We start from the raw sequence: 15,481 nt of genomic DNA, 5'->3' as shown, positions 1-15,481 counted from the left end.
CATTATAATACAAAAAGATTAAGCAAATAAACCAGTTATATTGTTTTAGGTCTCAGTTCCGAGACAGTAAAGGTACCTACATTTATGTTTTAGATAACTCACTCTGAGTCAGTTAAGTTACCTACATTTATGTTTTAGATAACTCACTCTGAGACAGTAAAGTTACCTACATTTACGTTTTAGATAACTCACTCTGAGACAGTAGTTACCTACATTTATGTTTTAGATAACTCATTCTGAGACAGTAAAGATAAAACACTCAGATATTAGTGAGCTCACTTGAAACAGAAAAGTTATCTACATTTATGTTTTAGATAACTTACTCTGAGTCAGTAAAGTTACCTACATTTATGTTTTAGATAACTCACTCCGAGTCAGTAAAGTTACCTACATTTATGTTTTAGATAACTCATTCTGAGACAGTAAAGTTACGTACATTTATGTTTTAGATAACTCACTCTGAGACAGTAAAGTCACCTACATTCAGGTATCAGAGAGTTCACTTGTAACAGTAAAGTCACCTACACTCAGGTATCAGAGTCCACTTGAGACAGTAAAGTTACTTACATTAAGGTATCAGAGAGTTCACTTGTAACAGTAAAGTCACCTACACTCAGGTATCAGATAACTCATTTGAGAAAATAATGATGCCGACACTCAGGTATTAGAGTTCACTTGAGACAGTAAAGTTACTTACATGCAGATAAAACCTTACATATTGCCATACTTTATAACAAAGTTAAGTGATAATATGACACTAGGGTTTAAAACAGCTCAAAAATACTTTTAAGGCAAGTTTAAAAGGAAAGAGTATATACATTAGTTTGTTCTTACTTACTTTAGAAAACTGATACAAAACTTTTGTTACTTCAGAGACATAAGGACACCCTGACGTATTCAAGTCTTCCCACACACCTTTCGCCGTGCAGGTATGATAAGCATGTGCAATACCATATCCTAAGGCACCAGATGGCGTTCCCATACACTGAAGCTGCACAGTTATTCCTGCCAGTGTTTCGGGCCACACATACTGCCCCTGTAACAATTATATGCAATGTCTTGTTTGGTGACTTCAATAATCAAATCTCAACACTAATCATACATTGAAATAAATAGTACAGATATATCTCATTTGTTACTTTTAACAATATATTTCTATTTTCTGTTTAAAATAGATTTTAAAATCACAAAAACATTTGTAACTTGAAATAAATATTTGTTTATTATTTTTTTACTATGAAATAAAGTGGCTTTAAAAGGAACAGATAAAGGTAATATCAGATATTACCTTTATTTGATCTGTCCTTGAAACAGAATACAACTTAAAAACATATATACCTTTAGAATAATAACCTATACTCAAAGAGACAGATAATACAACTTAAAAAATGTACCATTAGAATAACAACTTGTATCAAAGAAACAAATAATAAAATTTCAAAAGGTAAAAGCATACATATATGCTTTTAGAATAACAACTTATACTCAAAGAAACAAACAGTACAAATTTAAATAGGTTCCATAAAAAATACCTTTAGAATAAGAACTTCTACTCAAAAAAAACTTTAAGAGAACTAAGTTACAACAACAAGTATATTTTTTTTCTCTTTCTCTCTCTCTGTTTACATGCATATACATGTATGACAATATCAAATGTATCAAACCCTTATAATAACAAAGCTACACAAAAACAAGAAAATTGTTAAATTTCTGTACAATAGATTTGATAAACCACACTTAAACCTTATTATCTGAAGTCACAGTGCGTGGACAACGACCTGCATTTTCAGCAACAACAACGATTCTGATACCAAGTGATTCATTCCCTCTTGATGTCTCTACATGACACATCCACGACCCAGAGTGACCTGTCTGAAGCTGCCTTAGAGACAGGGAACTAACAATGACACTTTTATCTGCATTCATATGTTGTTCAATCAGAACACTTCCTAGTGGATCGGCCATGATTGTTTCGCCATCCTGAATCCAGGTTAAGTGAGTATCTTGTTCTATGTTGGATACGCGACACAAGAAGGTGAGAGAATCTCCTGCAAAAACTAGCTGGTTCGTTTTTGGCTGTAATTCAAACACTGGCAACTGGAGAGGCCAATCTGGAAAATTAAATACAATATTATGTACAACTTATTGAAGTTGACAAGTTCCCATGTAAATTTTCATAAGGTGTACTACATTTGTACGTGACAAATTAGATCTGTGAAGATCTACCACACTTTTGGGTTTGTTTACACATTTAAGTGGTATATTTTATCATACTTCTTGTCAATAATAAAGTTAATGCTAATAAATTACACTAACTTACATGTCATCACTTTTATCATGGTCAGCTTCCAACTAATTTCACACTAACTGAAAATCACATTTTTTTCAGTTCATTATGTTGTTAACTTGTTATTAATAATAAAAACAACACTGCTTTCATGCTTAGTTACTATGAGCTCTAACTTCACAAACCAGCATTCACTTCTCAATAACAGCATTTCAAAAACAAAATAGGTTGTATACCAAAAGTAATAGAGCATCAGGTGGATTTTAACTGATGAAACATTTACTTCATACAATAATTCATGAACTCAGTGTAAACAATAAAGAATGCTGAACAATCTTGTGATATATAGTATGTGACAGTAAAAAATACAAATTTTATCTGAATTTCACAAGTATTTCTAATCAATTCACACAAATATATACACAGATTATACCCATAAGTATGCACAATACATTTATTGGTATCTTTCTACTCACTATACATAATTATATCTACATAAACAATTCTAAGTACATTAACACTTAATGATTGCTTACATAAGATGATATTGTTGTATTCTTAATTCACAAGTTTAGTGAGAAAAACACTTGCTTCTAATGGATGTAAATGTACAAGCAACTGAATCTGCATCTTCACTATAAACTCTCCTTTATTCAGAAGTAACATAATACTAAACTGATAGCACTTCTAAGTGCTCATGCACAATGGGTCTGTTACCAGTTAATACTGTAAACAACAAAAACTGAAATGATATGTCACCACTTTAGTCTGTGTTGAATCAAAATTAAACTGTTACCACTTTAGTCTGTGTTGAACCAAAATTAAACCTGTCACCACTTTACTGTGTTGAATCACAAGTAACCACTGTACTCTGTTGAATCACAAGTAACCTGTTACCACTTTACTGTGCTGAATCACAAGTAACCACTTTACTGTGTTGAATCACAATAACCTGTTACCACTTTACTGTGTTGAATGACAAGTAACCTGTTACCACTTTACTGTGCTGAATCACAAGCAACCTGTTACCACTTTACTGTGTTGAATCACAAGTAACCACTTTACTGTGCTGAATCATAAGTAACCACTTTACTGTGTTGAATCACGAATCACAATAACCTGTTACCACTTTACTGTGTTGAATCACAAGTAACCTGTTACCACTTTACTGTGCTGAATCACTAGTAACCACTTTACTGTGCTGAATCACAATAACCTGTTACCACTTTACTGTGCTGAATCACAAGTAACCACTTTACTGTGCTGAATCACTAGTAACCACTTTACTGTGCTGAATCACAATAACCTGTTACCACTTTACTGTGCTGAATCACAAGTAACCACTTTACTGTGTTGAATCACAATAACCTGTTACCACTTTACTGTGTTGAATCACAAGTAACCTGTTACCACTTTACTGTGTTGAATCACAAGTAACTTGTTACCACTTTACCTTGTTGAATCACAATCAACTATAAGTGTCTTTAAATTTTGTTAATTGTAATCAAAAAGACATGTAAAATTTCCTTTAAACAGAAGTTTAAAATGAAAAAGAAATGTTTATGAAAAAAAAATTCTTACTACAATGCATGTCATGTTTCTTCATTTCAACAAGCTGAGTATTCTCAAACTCATGTGGAATCTTGCAAGTAGATTTGAGAGTTATTCGATTTTTGTCCAACACTGCCCAGGCAACAAGCCACCATAACTGGCAGTCACATATTAAGGGGTTTTTTTCAAGACCTCTGCAAAATAAAAAAAACAAGTACAAATTGAAATAAAAACAAACCAAGTTTTAAATTTCCTTAATTTGCAATAATTATAATATAATAGGAATTATCATACAATAGAATCCAATCTATTTCTATTTTTCTTTTGTGTTTTTTGTTGCCAAAACTTTAATGTACGTGTGCTGATCCACAATCTTCTCGAAAGGATCAGTCTGCTAGGCGGCACAGAAGTTGTAGGGTTACTACACACAAGCATGCTAGAGAAAGCAATCAAGGTAGTAGATATAAAGGGGTCCAGACTCCCTCCTCTAGTTTCATGGTTGCTAATATGACATTAAAGTTATTAATTTTTAGGAAAAACATTGGTGGGGGTTTAGATCAGCTGCCATAGGTCCATACATGCTTATACAACACTAAACAAAACAGTTATCAAATAAAATTAGAAAAATAACACAATACAAAAAACAACAACAGTAAATTTACATTTTATTTAACACTTAAGTAACGAATGAGGTGGTAGCAGGTGCTGCCAGCCAGTTGCCTTCCCTTCAATTAGTTGTATTTGCATGAAATTAATCAATCAATTGCAATTTCGATTAATGTACTATTGGAATAATCAGAAACAGTAATAATCGGTTTTGATTAGTTGTATTTTCATGACATTAATCTCTTATTGCAACAATTTAAAACAGTATCAACTGGAAACACTAATTAATCAATTAACTTGCCCAGCTCTACAATGAACATGCATGGTGTAAAATAATTTCTTCATGCCCATTTTTAGATATGTATTCATATCATATAAATAATTAAAATGCAATGGTTCATATTTATAGAACTAAAAGTTTATTAAAGCCATCAACAGCTTCAATTAAAAACCTCCTTTCATGTTATATATTTTGACACACTTTTTTTTTCGTCTTCACGAGTTATAGTACAATTTATACTTCCTGCATGTCAATGAAGTATTACGTTTCAGAGTTATTTACACAAACCACTGGCCAATGTTCCCAATACGTCCCACCACATATCATTTTAGTGACTTGACGGTTCTTCATCTTGATTTAACATTTGTTTTTCTTTTGTAATTTAAATTAGATTGAGTCATTATTGACTTTAACTGTGTATTTGAATGCACTAAAATAAATGAATAATTTTAGATAGCACATACAGATTTCCTAAATATCATGCACAGAAATGTTTGTATTGGATATAAAGGAGCTTGTTCTCAGGCTATTCAACTTTGCCTTGAAACATTTTTTGGGTAAAGAAAAGATTATTCTATTATATGATGTTAAAATTACCACAGTTTTCAAATATTTCATACTTTTTGTGCTCACCCATTTCAGAGCAACTGGGCATAGATTCTGAGCTTATTTCACTAAAAATCAATTTCAGCTTTCTATGATCTTCTAAGTTGTTGGAAAATATATTTATCTGTTTTAGATCTACCCGAAAGCAAACGTTTTGGAAGGTAAAAGTGTGTATATTGAGCAGAGCCTATTCCCATCTAGGTAAAATAATATACCTACTATTGTATAAAGCTCCAGTCCAATACCATATTTTAGACATACTTTACAAAATTCTTCTTGCTGTAAAATTACAAAATACTACTAAAGATAAAATTTATGTTCAGGTGAGAATTTCTATAATCTCTCAACCATAACCTACATTGTGCTCAACATTAAGCGTGCATATTACCATACTACAGTATATAAAAATACATCAGTAAATATTAAGCATGCATATTACCATACTACAGTATATAAAAATACATCAGTAAAATAAAATCATGCTTTTCCAGCTCTTTATTTGCTACTAAGGTCCAATCCAACAATGAATAAAATAATTTCATTGTTATGTTTCAGTTTTTGTTTTATGGCATTATCACACATTCTTACATCCATATGATTGTTGCATAGAACTTTGGGTTGTACAGCAAAACCCCAACTGGTTGTAATACAACTCCACTAAATCATATAACTATCAAAAACAGATTATAATTTATGAAAGGGATACTAAACAATATACATTACCTATACATTTTTACATACATAATTCTTTTTATAGTGGTAAGTCTAAAGTTTTAGTATCTCATTGATTAGATAAACTAAATAATGATGTAATTTATATACTAAATAATGATCTAATTGTGAGGTACTTCTGAAATATGCTCTTCGTATTACAAAATGAGTATGTTTTCCTTGCAGACCGGATGTTCTAGCCAATCTGTGACCTCCAAAGTTTCTTGTTCACGGTAGTCCATCATAGTCATAACCTCCAAAGTTTCTTGTTCACAGTAGTCCATCACAATCCTAACCCATAACCTCCAAAGTTTCTTGTTCATGGTAGTACATCACAATCCTAACCCATAACCTCCAAAGTTTCTTGTTCACAGTGGTACATCACAATCCTAACCCATAACCTCCAAAGTTTCTTGTTTGAGGTAGTCCATCATAGTCATAACCCATAACCTCTAACGTTTCTTGTTCATGGTAGTCCATCACAATCCTAACCCATAACCTCCAAAGTTTCTTGTTCATGGTAGTACATCACAATCCTAACCCATAACCTCCAAAGTTTCTTGTTCACAGTGGTACATCACAATCCTAACCCATAACCTCCAAAGTTTCTTGTTCACGGTAGTCCATCATAGTCATAACCCATAACCTCCAAAGTTTCTTGTTCATGGTAGTAAATCACAATCCTAACTCATAACCTCCAAAGTTTCTTGTTTGAGGTAGTCCATCAAAGTCATAACAGAATGAAGTAAATCAGGACAAAATTGGGTCTGACTATATTCACAAAAAGTCCTATATCTGGGCTAAATAAGCACATCAATGGATCATTTATCAGTAATTCCATTCCTTGAAAAGACAAAAAAAAATCTGCACATCAATTCACACCAATGCTTCTGCATACTATATCTGAACTGCCACTATAGCAATTTTCCATGGAGCATTTTGTTCACCTCTACATTACCAAACATAAACCTGCCAATCACTAGTTGAGGCATGCAACTATGACTCATTTGTAAAGAGTACAGATACAACTGGTTGAGGCATGGAACTATGACTCACTTGTAAAGAGTACAGATACAACTGGTTGAGGCATGGAACTATAACTCATTTGTAAAGAGCACAGATACAACTGGTTGAGGCATGGAACTATGACTCATTTGTAAAGAGCACAGATACAACTGGTTGAGGCATGGAACTATGACTCATTTGTAAAGAGTACAGATACAACTGGTTGAGGCATGGAACTATGACTCATTTGTAAAGAGTACAGATAAACTGGTTGAGGCATGGAACTATAACTCATTTGTAAAGAGTACAGATACAACTGGTTGAGGCATGGAACTATAACTCATTTGTAAAGAGTACAGATGATCTCAAGTCTGAGAAGCTGTACACTCGAACTGCAATATTTGAAATTTTCTCAAAGTTCAGCACAACTAAAGTCTGTTCTTAACTTTTTTTTGTCTCCATTGACCAATCCAGTTGATCCCCTGAAGTTCAAGTTCATTCTAAAGGTAGTGAATGGTCATGTTAATCAACAGTTATTGTCATGCATAACTCACTTTACAATACTTGCCAAGTGTATAGAATAGTCATCAAGTACACAACCTTCCCACCAGGGACAGGAATATAGCATATCCAGCTGTCACATGTTTATAATTGCTCAATTTCTGTACTAGAGCTGGACAATTAGTGGAATTTGAAAAAAATTTAACTGTCTGGCTCATTACTCAACTACATTCAACTAGTTGATTATTCTCAAGAGACAGCATGGGGTAAAAACCATTTATTTAACTCTAAAAATTGGGTTTCAAAAACTGCAATGGACAGATCACAAATTGTGTAGCTTTGTGGTTAACAACAAACAAACCCAATGGTAATATTTGGATTACTTGGATAGTTTTAAAAATTGAAAATTCTAAGGACTGGAAAACCTAATTTTGATTAGTTGATTATTTTAATGAGTTGTGATGCTAATAAATTAAGCTGAATAAACTTGGATTGATCAAAAGTAATAAAAAAAAATTATAATGGCAATATTTCAACTACTGGATAGCTGGAAACAATAATTTGAATTAGTTGATCATTTTAATGGCATTAATCAATTTAATCATAATTTGAATTAACTGATTATTTTACATAACACTAATGGATTTATTCAATGCTCATAAATAATTGATTTTATCTCTCAGTTCTAGTCTGTACTTCAATTACGAATCACCTCTCAACATCAGCAGGAAATATTGCCAATTATACACAAACAATCACCAAAATTGAATTGATTACCAAAGTCCCAACTCCACAAATTTTTAAATCTGGAGGTGAAATATTGGTACTGTCTATTCAATGTAAATAGAATGTACAACATACATCAAAACAGAAATGTGTACGCTGTATCATTAAAATCTTAAGAGGTTACTGTCCTTAACTTTGTTTATTTCATCTAAATTTTACCTATCTTTTGACTTGGTGGTAACACCAGTATATTTAATTATAATTCTGTTTGCTTATTTCACATTTTTTTTTCATAAACAGTCTGATTTTGAACTTTGTCAAACATAGTGATACCATTTAAGTATTTTGTATTGTTTGTCTCTTAAGAATTGTTTGTTCAGCTGTTTTTATATACGATACTGATCCTAGAACATTAAATCAGTCATATAACTACTTACTAATCTAAAATTACTGTAAGTTAATAAAATCAAACAACAAAAAGAGTAGATAAAAATACTTTCTACACTATTACTAAATGGATATATTTTGGCCTTGATCTTTGCCTGAAGTGGGCCTAAGGCTGAAAAGTTGCATAATAAATCCATTTAGTAGAGTGTAGAAAGCATTTTTACCTACTTCATTTCATCATTTAATTTTATTAATGAATTAAAACTCTTAAAAGAGAATTATCTTTGACTGATGAAACTATACCAAATTACTGCAAATTGTCAAATTTTAGTAAATAATAATGAACAGGGTTTGTAAATAATAATATAAATAAAGCTGAAAGCATAAAAAAAAAAAGTATTTCACAAAAGAAAGTTATCTATTTTTATCCAAATAGTTTTCTGCTTCAGTTTGCAAAGCTTTTGCAACAACTGTTGCTTCTAACAGATCTCATAGATAATAAACATTACAGTTTTATAATTTTCACTTTGAGTTCTGCCAATTATTTAAATTTAGAACTTTCATGTTTACATCTTTTGTTATAGAGCTTAGTATTAAATAATTTAATTCTACTATAAATCTTACCAGATTTTATGAAATGCAACTGGATTTATAAATTATAACCAAAAGGACCACCAAGATCACAGAAATCAGACTTTCAAATATACACATTTATAAACTCCACATCTTTATTTATATTGTTTAATAAATATGAATTATGCAGGCATATCATGCATTTTATACCTTCTCATTTCAATATAGAATTTTTCCAAATTTTTAATTTGTTCTAGGTTTGTGAAGGTTTTGCCTAACACATGGTCATGAAATTCAGTTGATTTCCTTCTAGCTGCTTCTCTTCCGTTGTTATTTTACAGAGATAACACTTGTTCTGCCAGTGTGCACATGGCTTTAATGCTGCATGTTCTGCAAGAATGTCAACAACCAGTGTCCTCCAATGGTAGGCCATATATCTTGAGGTTTTAGTCTTCCTTATATCTGAGTAAAAATAACTAGTCACTGTGAGTAAATCCAACATTTCCCATTAAGTAAGAAATGTTAGACTATAACATTCAGATACCAGATCCTGAGTGCATTGTGTAGCAGGAATACATCTCGATGAAAGATACTGGTTTAATCCAGTGAAAAGCAACAGTCCAGAGTCCATATGCAAGTGCACACACAGTGTTTTGTGTCTCTGACGAACACAGATTGTTTTCATTGTGTATTACAATTTATGTCCAATCTATATATTTCTTTTCTCAGTTAGTCTAAGGTAAATTCAGCATTACTTTGTAATATACCTTGTTTTATAGTAGATACATAATACCTTTGTGGAAATATGACATGTAATTTAATTTTATGTAATATGACGAGAACACAAGACTCATACAACTCCAGATACATACACACACAAATATATAATTTTTACTTGTGTCATGATATACTTACATTATTCTAAGTGATGGCAGCTCCTTAAAGGATCCTTCTGGAATCCTACTTATTGCATTCCCACCTAACTCTCTTTTAAAAAAAACAAAAAACAGAACATTTAATAATGTTAAACACCACTAGATTTCACAATTAATAACCTGAAAGAATTGAGAAACATGTATATATGTAAAACATCACAGTACATCATGGCTGGATAATTTTTTTTTATTGATATGGTGACCTTGTTTAACCATCTGAATAGTTTGACACTAGTTTAAAACACAAAGTTTAGCAGAACACTGATATAGGTTATTATGTATATTACCAGTTTATATATGGTTCCTTTTTTTTACTTTACCAAATGAGATGAGGTTCTATTCCAGTTATATCTTTATTATTTCATCCTTTGACTTTCAGACATAATTCACCTTAAATGTAATTGCCAGCTTTGCTAAAATGTCAACTACAAGCTTATCTTGATCCACAACTGAAACATTACACATATGTTCTTGTGTGCATTCATTGAGCAAGTGGCTGGTTTCTCCTATATCATTTGGTAACAACTGTCATAAATATTAAACATATATTAAAAATTAAGATGCATGGGTAAAATGGTTATTAACATAATAGATTGATTTAGGGCTGGTTTCTCCTATATCATTTGGTAACAACTGTCATAAATATTAAACATATATTAAAAATTAAGATGCATGGGTAAAATGGTTATTAACATAATAGATTGATTTAGGGCCCTAAAAAAATGTCTATGATTAATGGCAAGTATTGTATCTGTTCCTATGACAACTATATATATGGTTGGTTGTAGGTTGGCTATGGAGTAAGTAAATTTTAATGTCAGTGTGTCGTTATTAGGAAATGTGATTGATATTACTGTTCTATGATATGAAAGTTGTCACACAGTAAAGGACTGATTTGGGTATGTAAAAAGAATATTACATAAATGTGTTTATTATTAGTGGCAGTAAAAGTGTGTTGATTAAAGTGAGGTTGAATATGTGCCATTGGAACTAAAATGTCTGACATGCTGATCTCAGAATTACTGATACGATTTAAACCAAACTGTTTCTGGAAAGCTGAATTTGAATATTTGTTGTATGTAACTTATCTTTAGTACATGGAAGAAAAATTTACATTTATGTACAGGATGAGATATTTTAATCCCAGTGAGAGTAGAAGACCATTGACATATAACAACCATGAAGATCTACAGTAAACACACTTGTCAAAATACTTCCTGACCTGCAACTAATGGAAGAGCATTCCTGACTTAAACAATTATGTGAGAAATATTAAATTAAAAATATGTTTATTCAGGTAAGTATTTCAATTTTTATGCAGGTATTCTTACATTTAGTTGATGTTCTTGCAAACAGAATACAGCCAGGCCTAGATTGCCTTAAGCATAATTGCAGTGGTTATTTAATAAAAGTTCATAACCTGACTGTTTGGACTACTGTATTGTTTCCCCTTAAGACAGAAATGGACAAAATAATAAAGGATAACAGTAAAGAAAATGGATTTAAAATATTGGTATTTCATGTTAATTTAAAATCCATGTGATTACAGTGATGTCACTGTCATTATCCATTAACATAACTGTAATAACCTGAGAACAATGTTCAAAGTTCACTTATGGAATAAAATTTGTAGAAGTTTGGAAATATCTGTTCTTGCTGCAGTGAGCCATGAACACACTGGGTGATCTTTGAACTCTACGACAGGAATATCTCATAAAATACAATACATAACACTTTTAAAAAAGAAATCACTGGAAATAAAAGCTCGTTAGAAGGTATGATGGTTACTTGACCTTTGACTCTAGACACTATGTGACTGCACCAATACTCTTACATTCAAATCCTCATCACTATCCTGCTCAACATTTTCTAGTCCATTGCTATGTTTGCAGTCACTGCAGTGCATGGTAATCCTGCTTTAATTCAGGAGCAGCCTAAACTCAAGCATTCCTATTTCTTGCATTTACAGTGCACAAACCCTCAAGACAATTAATATAAGCCAAATAACAATATGCCACTTTCAAGATGAAATGCTCATGGGTGACTAGACCAGGACAGTTTCCACAAAATCATGAACATTTCATTAATTGGGGCAAATTTCATCTTGACAGTGGTGAATCTTTCATTTTCTAGTTTTGACCAATTGGAACTTGGAGCACTGATGAATTGTTCTAGTGAGCAATGGTATGTTGCTCTCTGATATGCATCTTGCATTGCATGATGTTTAAAAGAGTCCCTGTTTTGTGACAGACCTGCCTCCAATGTGCACTTGAGTCTGCAGGTGATAAAACTGGCCTCATTTACATAAGTGCAATTCTTCTGCCTATCAAGAATGCAAAAAAACTTCAGTATATTGAACAAAAAATCTCATACAGATTCCAAACACTTCAAAGATTTGGAGAAATCTTGCCTTCTTCATTAAATTAAACAGAAATGGTAAAGCTTTGATCTTTCACTTCTTTTTGATAACACTTACACCAATACAGCTTGTGAATACACAAAGTACTACTGTGACTTAACACTTACTAGACCCATAACCAGTGCTGTGTTTAGTAGCTTTGAGCCCTCCCACAAAAATGATCTTGCAGCCGCCAGGAGGGGAGTATGATTATCCTGAGTTTTATTTTAATCAGTATAGTGTTTTCAGTTTCCTTACAATTTTACTTTATTTCATTACGTAGAGTTTTTTTAGTTGTATTTATTTTAATGATGTGTATTTGATTTGTTTTGGTTTGAATTTCGCGCAAAGCTACACAAGAGCTATCCGCACTAGCCATCCCTAATTTAGTAGTGAAAGACTAGAGAGAAGGCAGATAGTCACCACCACCCACTACCAACTCTTGGGCTACTCTTTTACCAATGAATAGTGGGATTGACCGTTACATAATAATGCCTCCATGGCTGAAAGAGAGAGCATATTTGGTGGGACAGGGATTCGAACACGTGACCCTTAGATAGCGAGTCAAGTGCCTTAACCACCTGGCCATGTCGGGCCGATTTGGATTTGAATTAATATTAAAGAACCATATCAAAATCTAATTGTTTTATGTTGGATTGCACTATGTTTCAATTAATTCTATGCCATTTTAACCATTTCAAGTTTTACTTTCAGTTTTAATTTTCATTATGTTTTGAACTTATCTTGAATTTTAGTTTATTCTGTTTTTATTTGTAGTTTTATTTCTTGAGTTTATTTTGTATTTCATTTCAAAGCCCATTCCCTTGACTGTGGTTTCGCTAGATAGTAGATAGGGACAGTGTTGATTTTTCCAAGCCCGTTCCCTTGGCTGTGGTTTCGCTAGATAGTAGATAGGGACAGTGTTGATTTTTCCAAGCCCGTTCCCTTGGCTGTGGTTTCGCTAGATAGTAGATAGGGACAGTGGGAATCTCGTTAATCCATTCATGCGCGTCACTAATTAGATGACGAGGCATTTGGCTACCTTAAGAGAGTCATAGTTTGACCATACAAGAGTAATTGTTATAGCATCAGTGGTGTTTCTAGGAGGTCTGCCCCCACAACACCCCAGTGAACACTCCCCTGCATGGTACCATGAATGTGGCCTACGTAATTAATTAAAGCAAGTGGACTTAATTAAATACTTCAAATTAGCAACTAGTGTTAATTTTTAAATCTCTGCCCTAAGAAAACCCCAAGACAAGGAAAAGTAGAGTGCAAATTTTACCCTTCCATAACTAAAGAATCTAATATATCTATATTCAAGTGTATTCAAGTAAAATTTTCAAAACATTCATAAAGGTTTCTGGATTTAGATGTCTTTGTTGCAACAGGAGTTATTGTCCTACCTATTTTTAAACACCACCTAAAGAAAAGTTCATATTACAGTAGATATTGAAAGAGTGATGCAGGGATCTGTGTGCATTATTATGATTAGGTAGATAATTTATCTCCCCTGAATTCTAGTGTCATGATGACCTGTTAGAAAAACACTTGAAAAAGTTTTATTATTAAAAATCCAATTACCCTAATTCATGATGACGAGAAACCCACTTGAAGTAAAAATGTATTGCAGAGACGGCTGGTACGGGTATTAAAAACGTTAATTAAAATAAAGTACTTGTACTTTATTTTAATTAAAGTTTTTAATATCCATACCAGCCATCTCTGCAATACATTTTTCCAGTTACCCTAATATTCTTTCTTCCATTTTTATACATATAATCAAATTCCAATAAAAAGCAAATTGACCATAATAGCAAGCGTATATACAACAGCTCCAGACTTCATATATATATACTTGTAAACAAACAACTTCATACACTGACTGTCACAACCAGAACATATGAAACACTTGTATGTTACCAATACTCAATCTAAAAGCAACCAACATCTCATCCTAACTGTCACAACTCATCTGCACAGAATACACATAGTTCTAATCTACTAGTATCAAGTTCTAGGAAAACAACCCCCTCATCCTAGATGTCAGCTCACCTATAGAGAATTATAAGTAATTAATATAAATCTCCAAGCAATCAACCCCTCATCCTGACTATCACAGCTCCCTTGTATGAAACAGTTTTTTGCTACTAGTACTCAAGCTCCAAACAAGTAACACCTCATCCTAGCTGTCATTCATGTACAAGTTGTAGTTCTATACTGCTAGTACTCAAGCTCTAAACAAAACACCTCATCCTAGCTGTCATTCATGTACAAGTTGTAGTTCTATACTACTAGTACTCAAGTTCCAAGCAAACAACACCTCATCCTAGCTGTCATTCATGTACAAGTTGTAGTTCTATACTACTAGTACTCAAGCTCCAAGCAAACAACACCTCATCCTAGCTGTCATTCATGTACAAGTTGTAGTTCTATACTACTAGTACTCAAGCTCTAAACAAGTAACACCTCATCCTAGCTGTCATTCATGTACAAGTTGTAGTTCTACAGTACTAGTACTCAAACTCCAAACAAACAACACCTCATCCTAGCTGTCATTCATGTTCAAGTTGTAGTTCTATACTACTAGTACTCAAGCTCCAAACAAACAACACCTCATCCTAGCTGTCATTCATGTACAAGTTGTAGTTCTATACTACTAGTACTCAAGCTCCAAACAAGTAACACCTCATCCTAGCTGTCATTCATGTACAAGTTGTAGTTCTATACTACTAGTACTCAAGCTCCAAACAAGTAACATCTCATCCTAGCTGTCATTCATGTACAAGTTGTAGTTCTATACTACTAGTACTCAAGCTCTAAACAAACAACACCTCATCCTAGCTGTCATTCATGTACAAGTTGTAGTTCTATACTACTAGTACTCAAGCTCCAAACAAACAACACCTCATCCT

At 32.7% G+C, this 15,481-nt stretch overlaps 1 protein-coding gene across 2 annotated transcripts in view; it reads right to left on the bottom strand.

Annotated features, from left to right (window-relative positions):
• The window catches only part of LOC106462933 (adhesion G protein-coupled receptor A3-like), a 114,698-nt gene that overhangs the window by 32,449 nt on the left and 66,768 nt on the right, over positions 1-15,481 (bottom strand). For both annotated transcript variants that reach the window (XM_022390336.1, XM_013922901.2), the window contains exons 5-8: positions 10,149-10,220; positions 3,869-4,032; positions 1,744-2,111; positions 839-1,036 (exon numbers count right to left, since the gene is read on the bottom strand). In XM_022390336.1, coding sequence (XP_022246044.1) covers positions 839-1,036; positions 1,744-2,111; positions 3,869-4,032; positions 10,149-10,220 — 802 coding nt within the window. The remainder of the gene's footprint in view (positions 1-838; positions 1,037-1,743; positions 2,112-3,868; positions 4,033-10,148; positions 10,221-15,481) is intronic.

This window comes from Limulus polyphemus, unplaced genomic scaffold (assembly GCF_000517525.1).
Source record: "Limulus polyphemus unplaced genomic scaffold, Limulus_polyphemus-2.1.2 Scaffold1285, whole genome shotgun sequence".
NCBI classification, from domain to species: Eukaryota; Metazoa; Arthropoda; class Merostomata; order Xiphosura; family Limulidae; genus Limulus; species Limulus polyphemus.
Note: the sequence above shows the minus strand (reverse complement) of the source record. Positions and strands in the feature narration are given on the sequence as shown.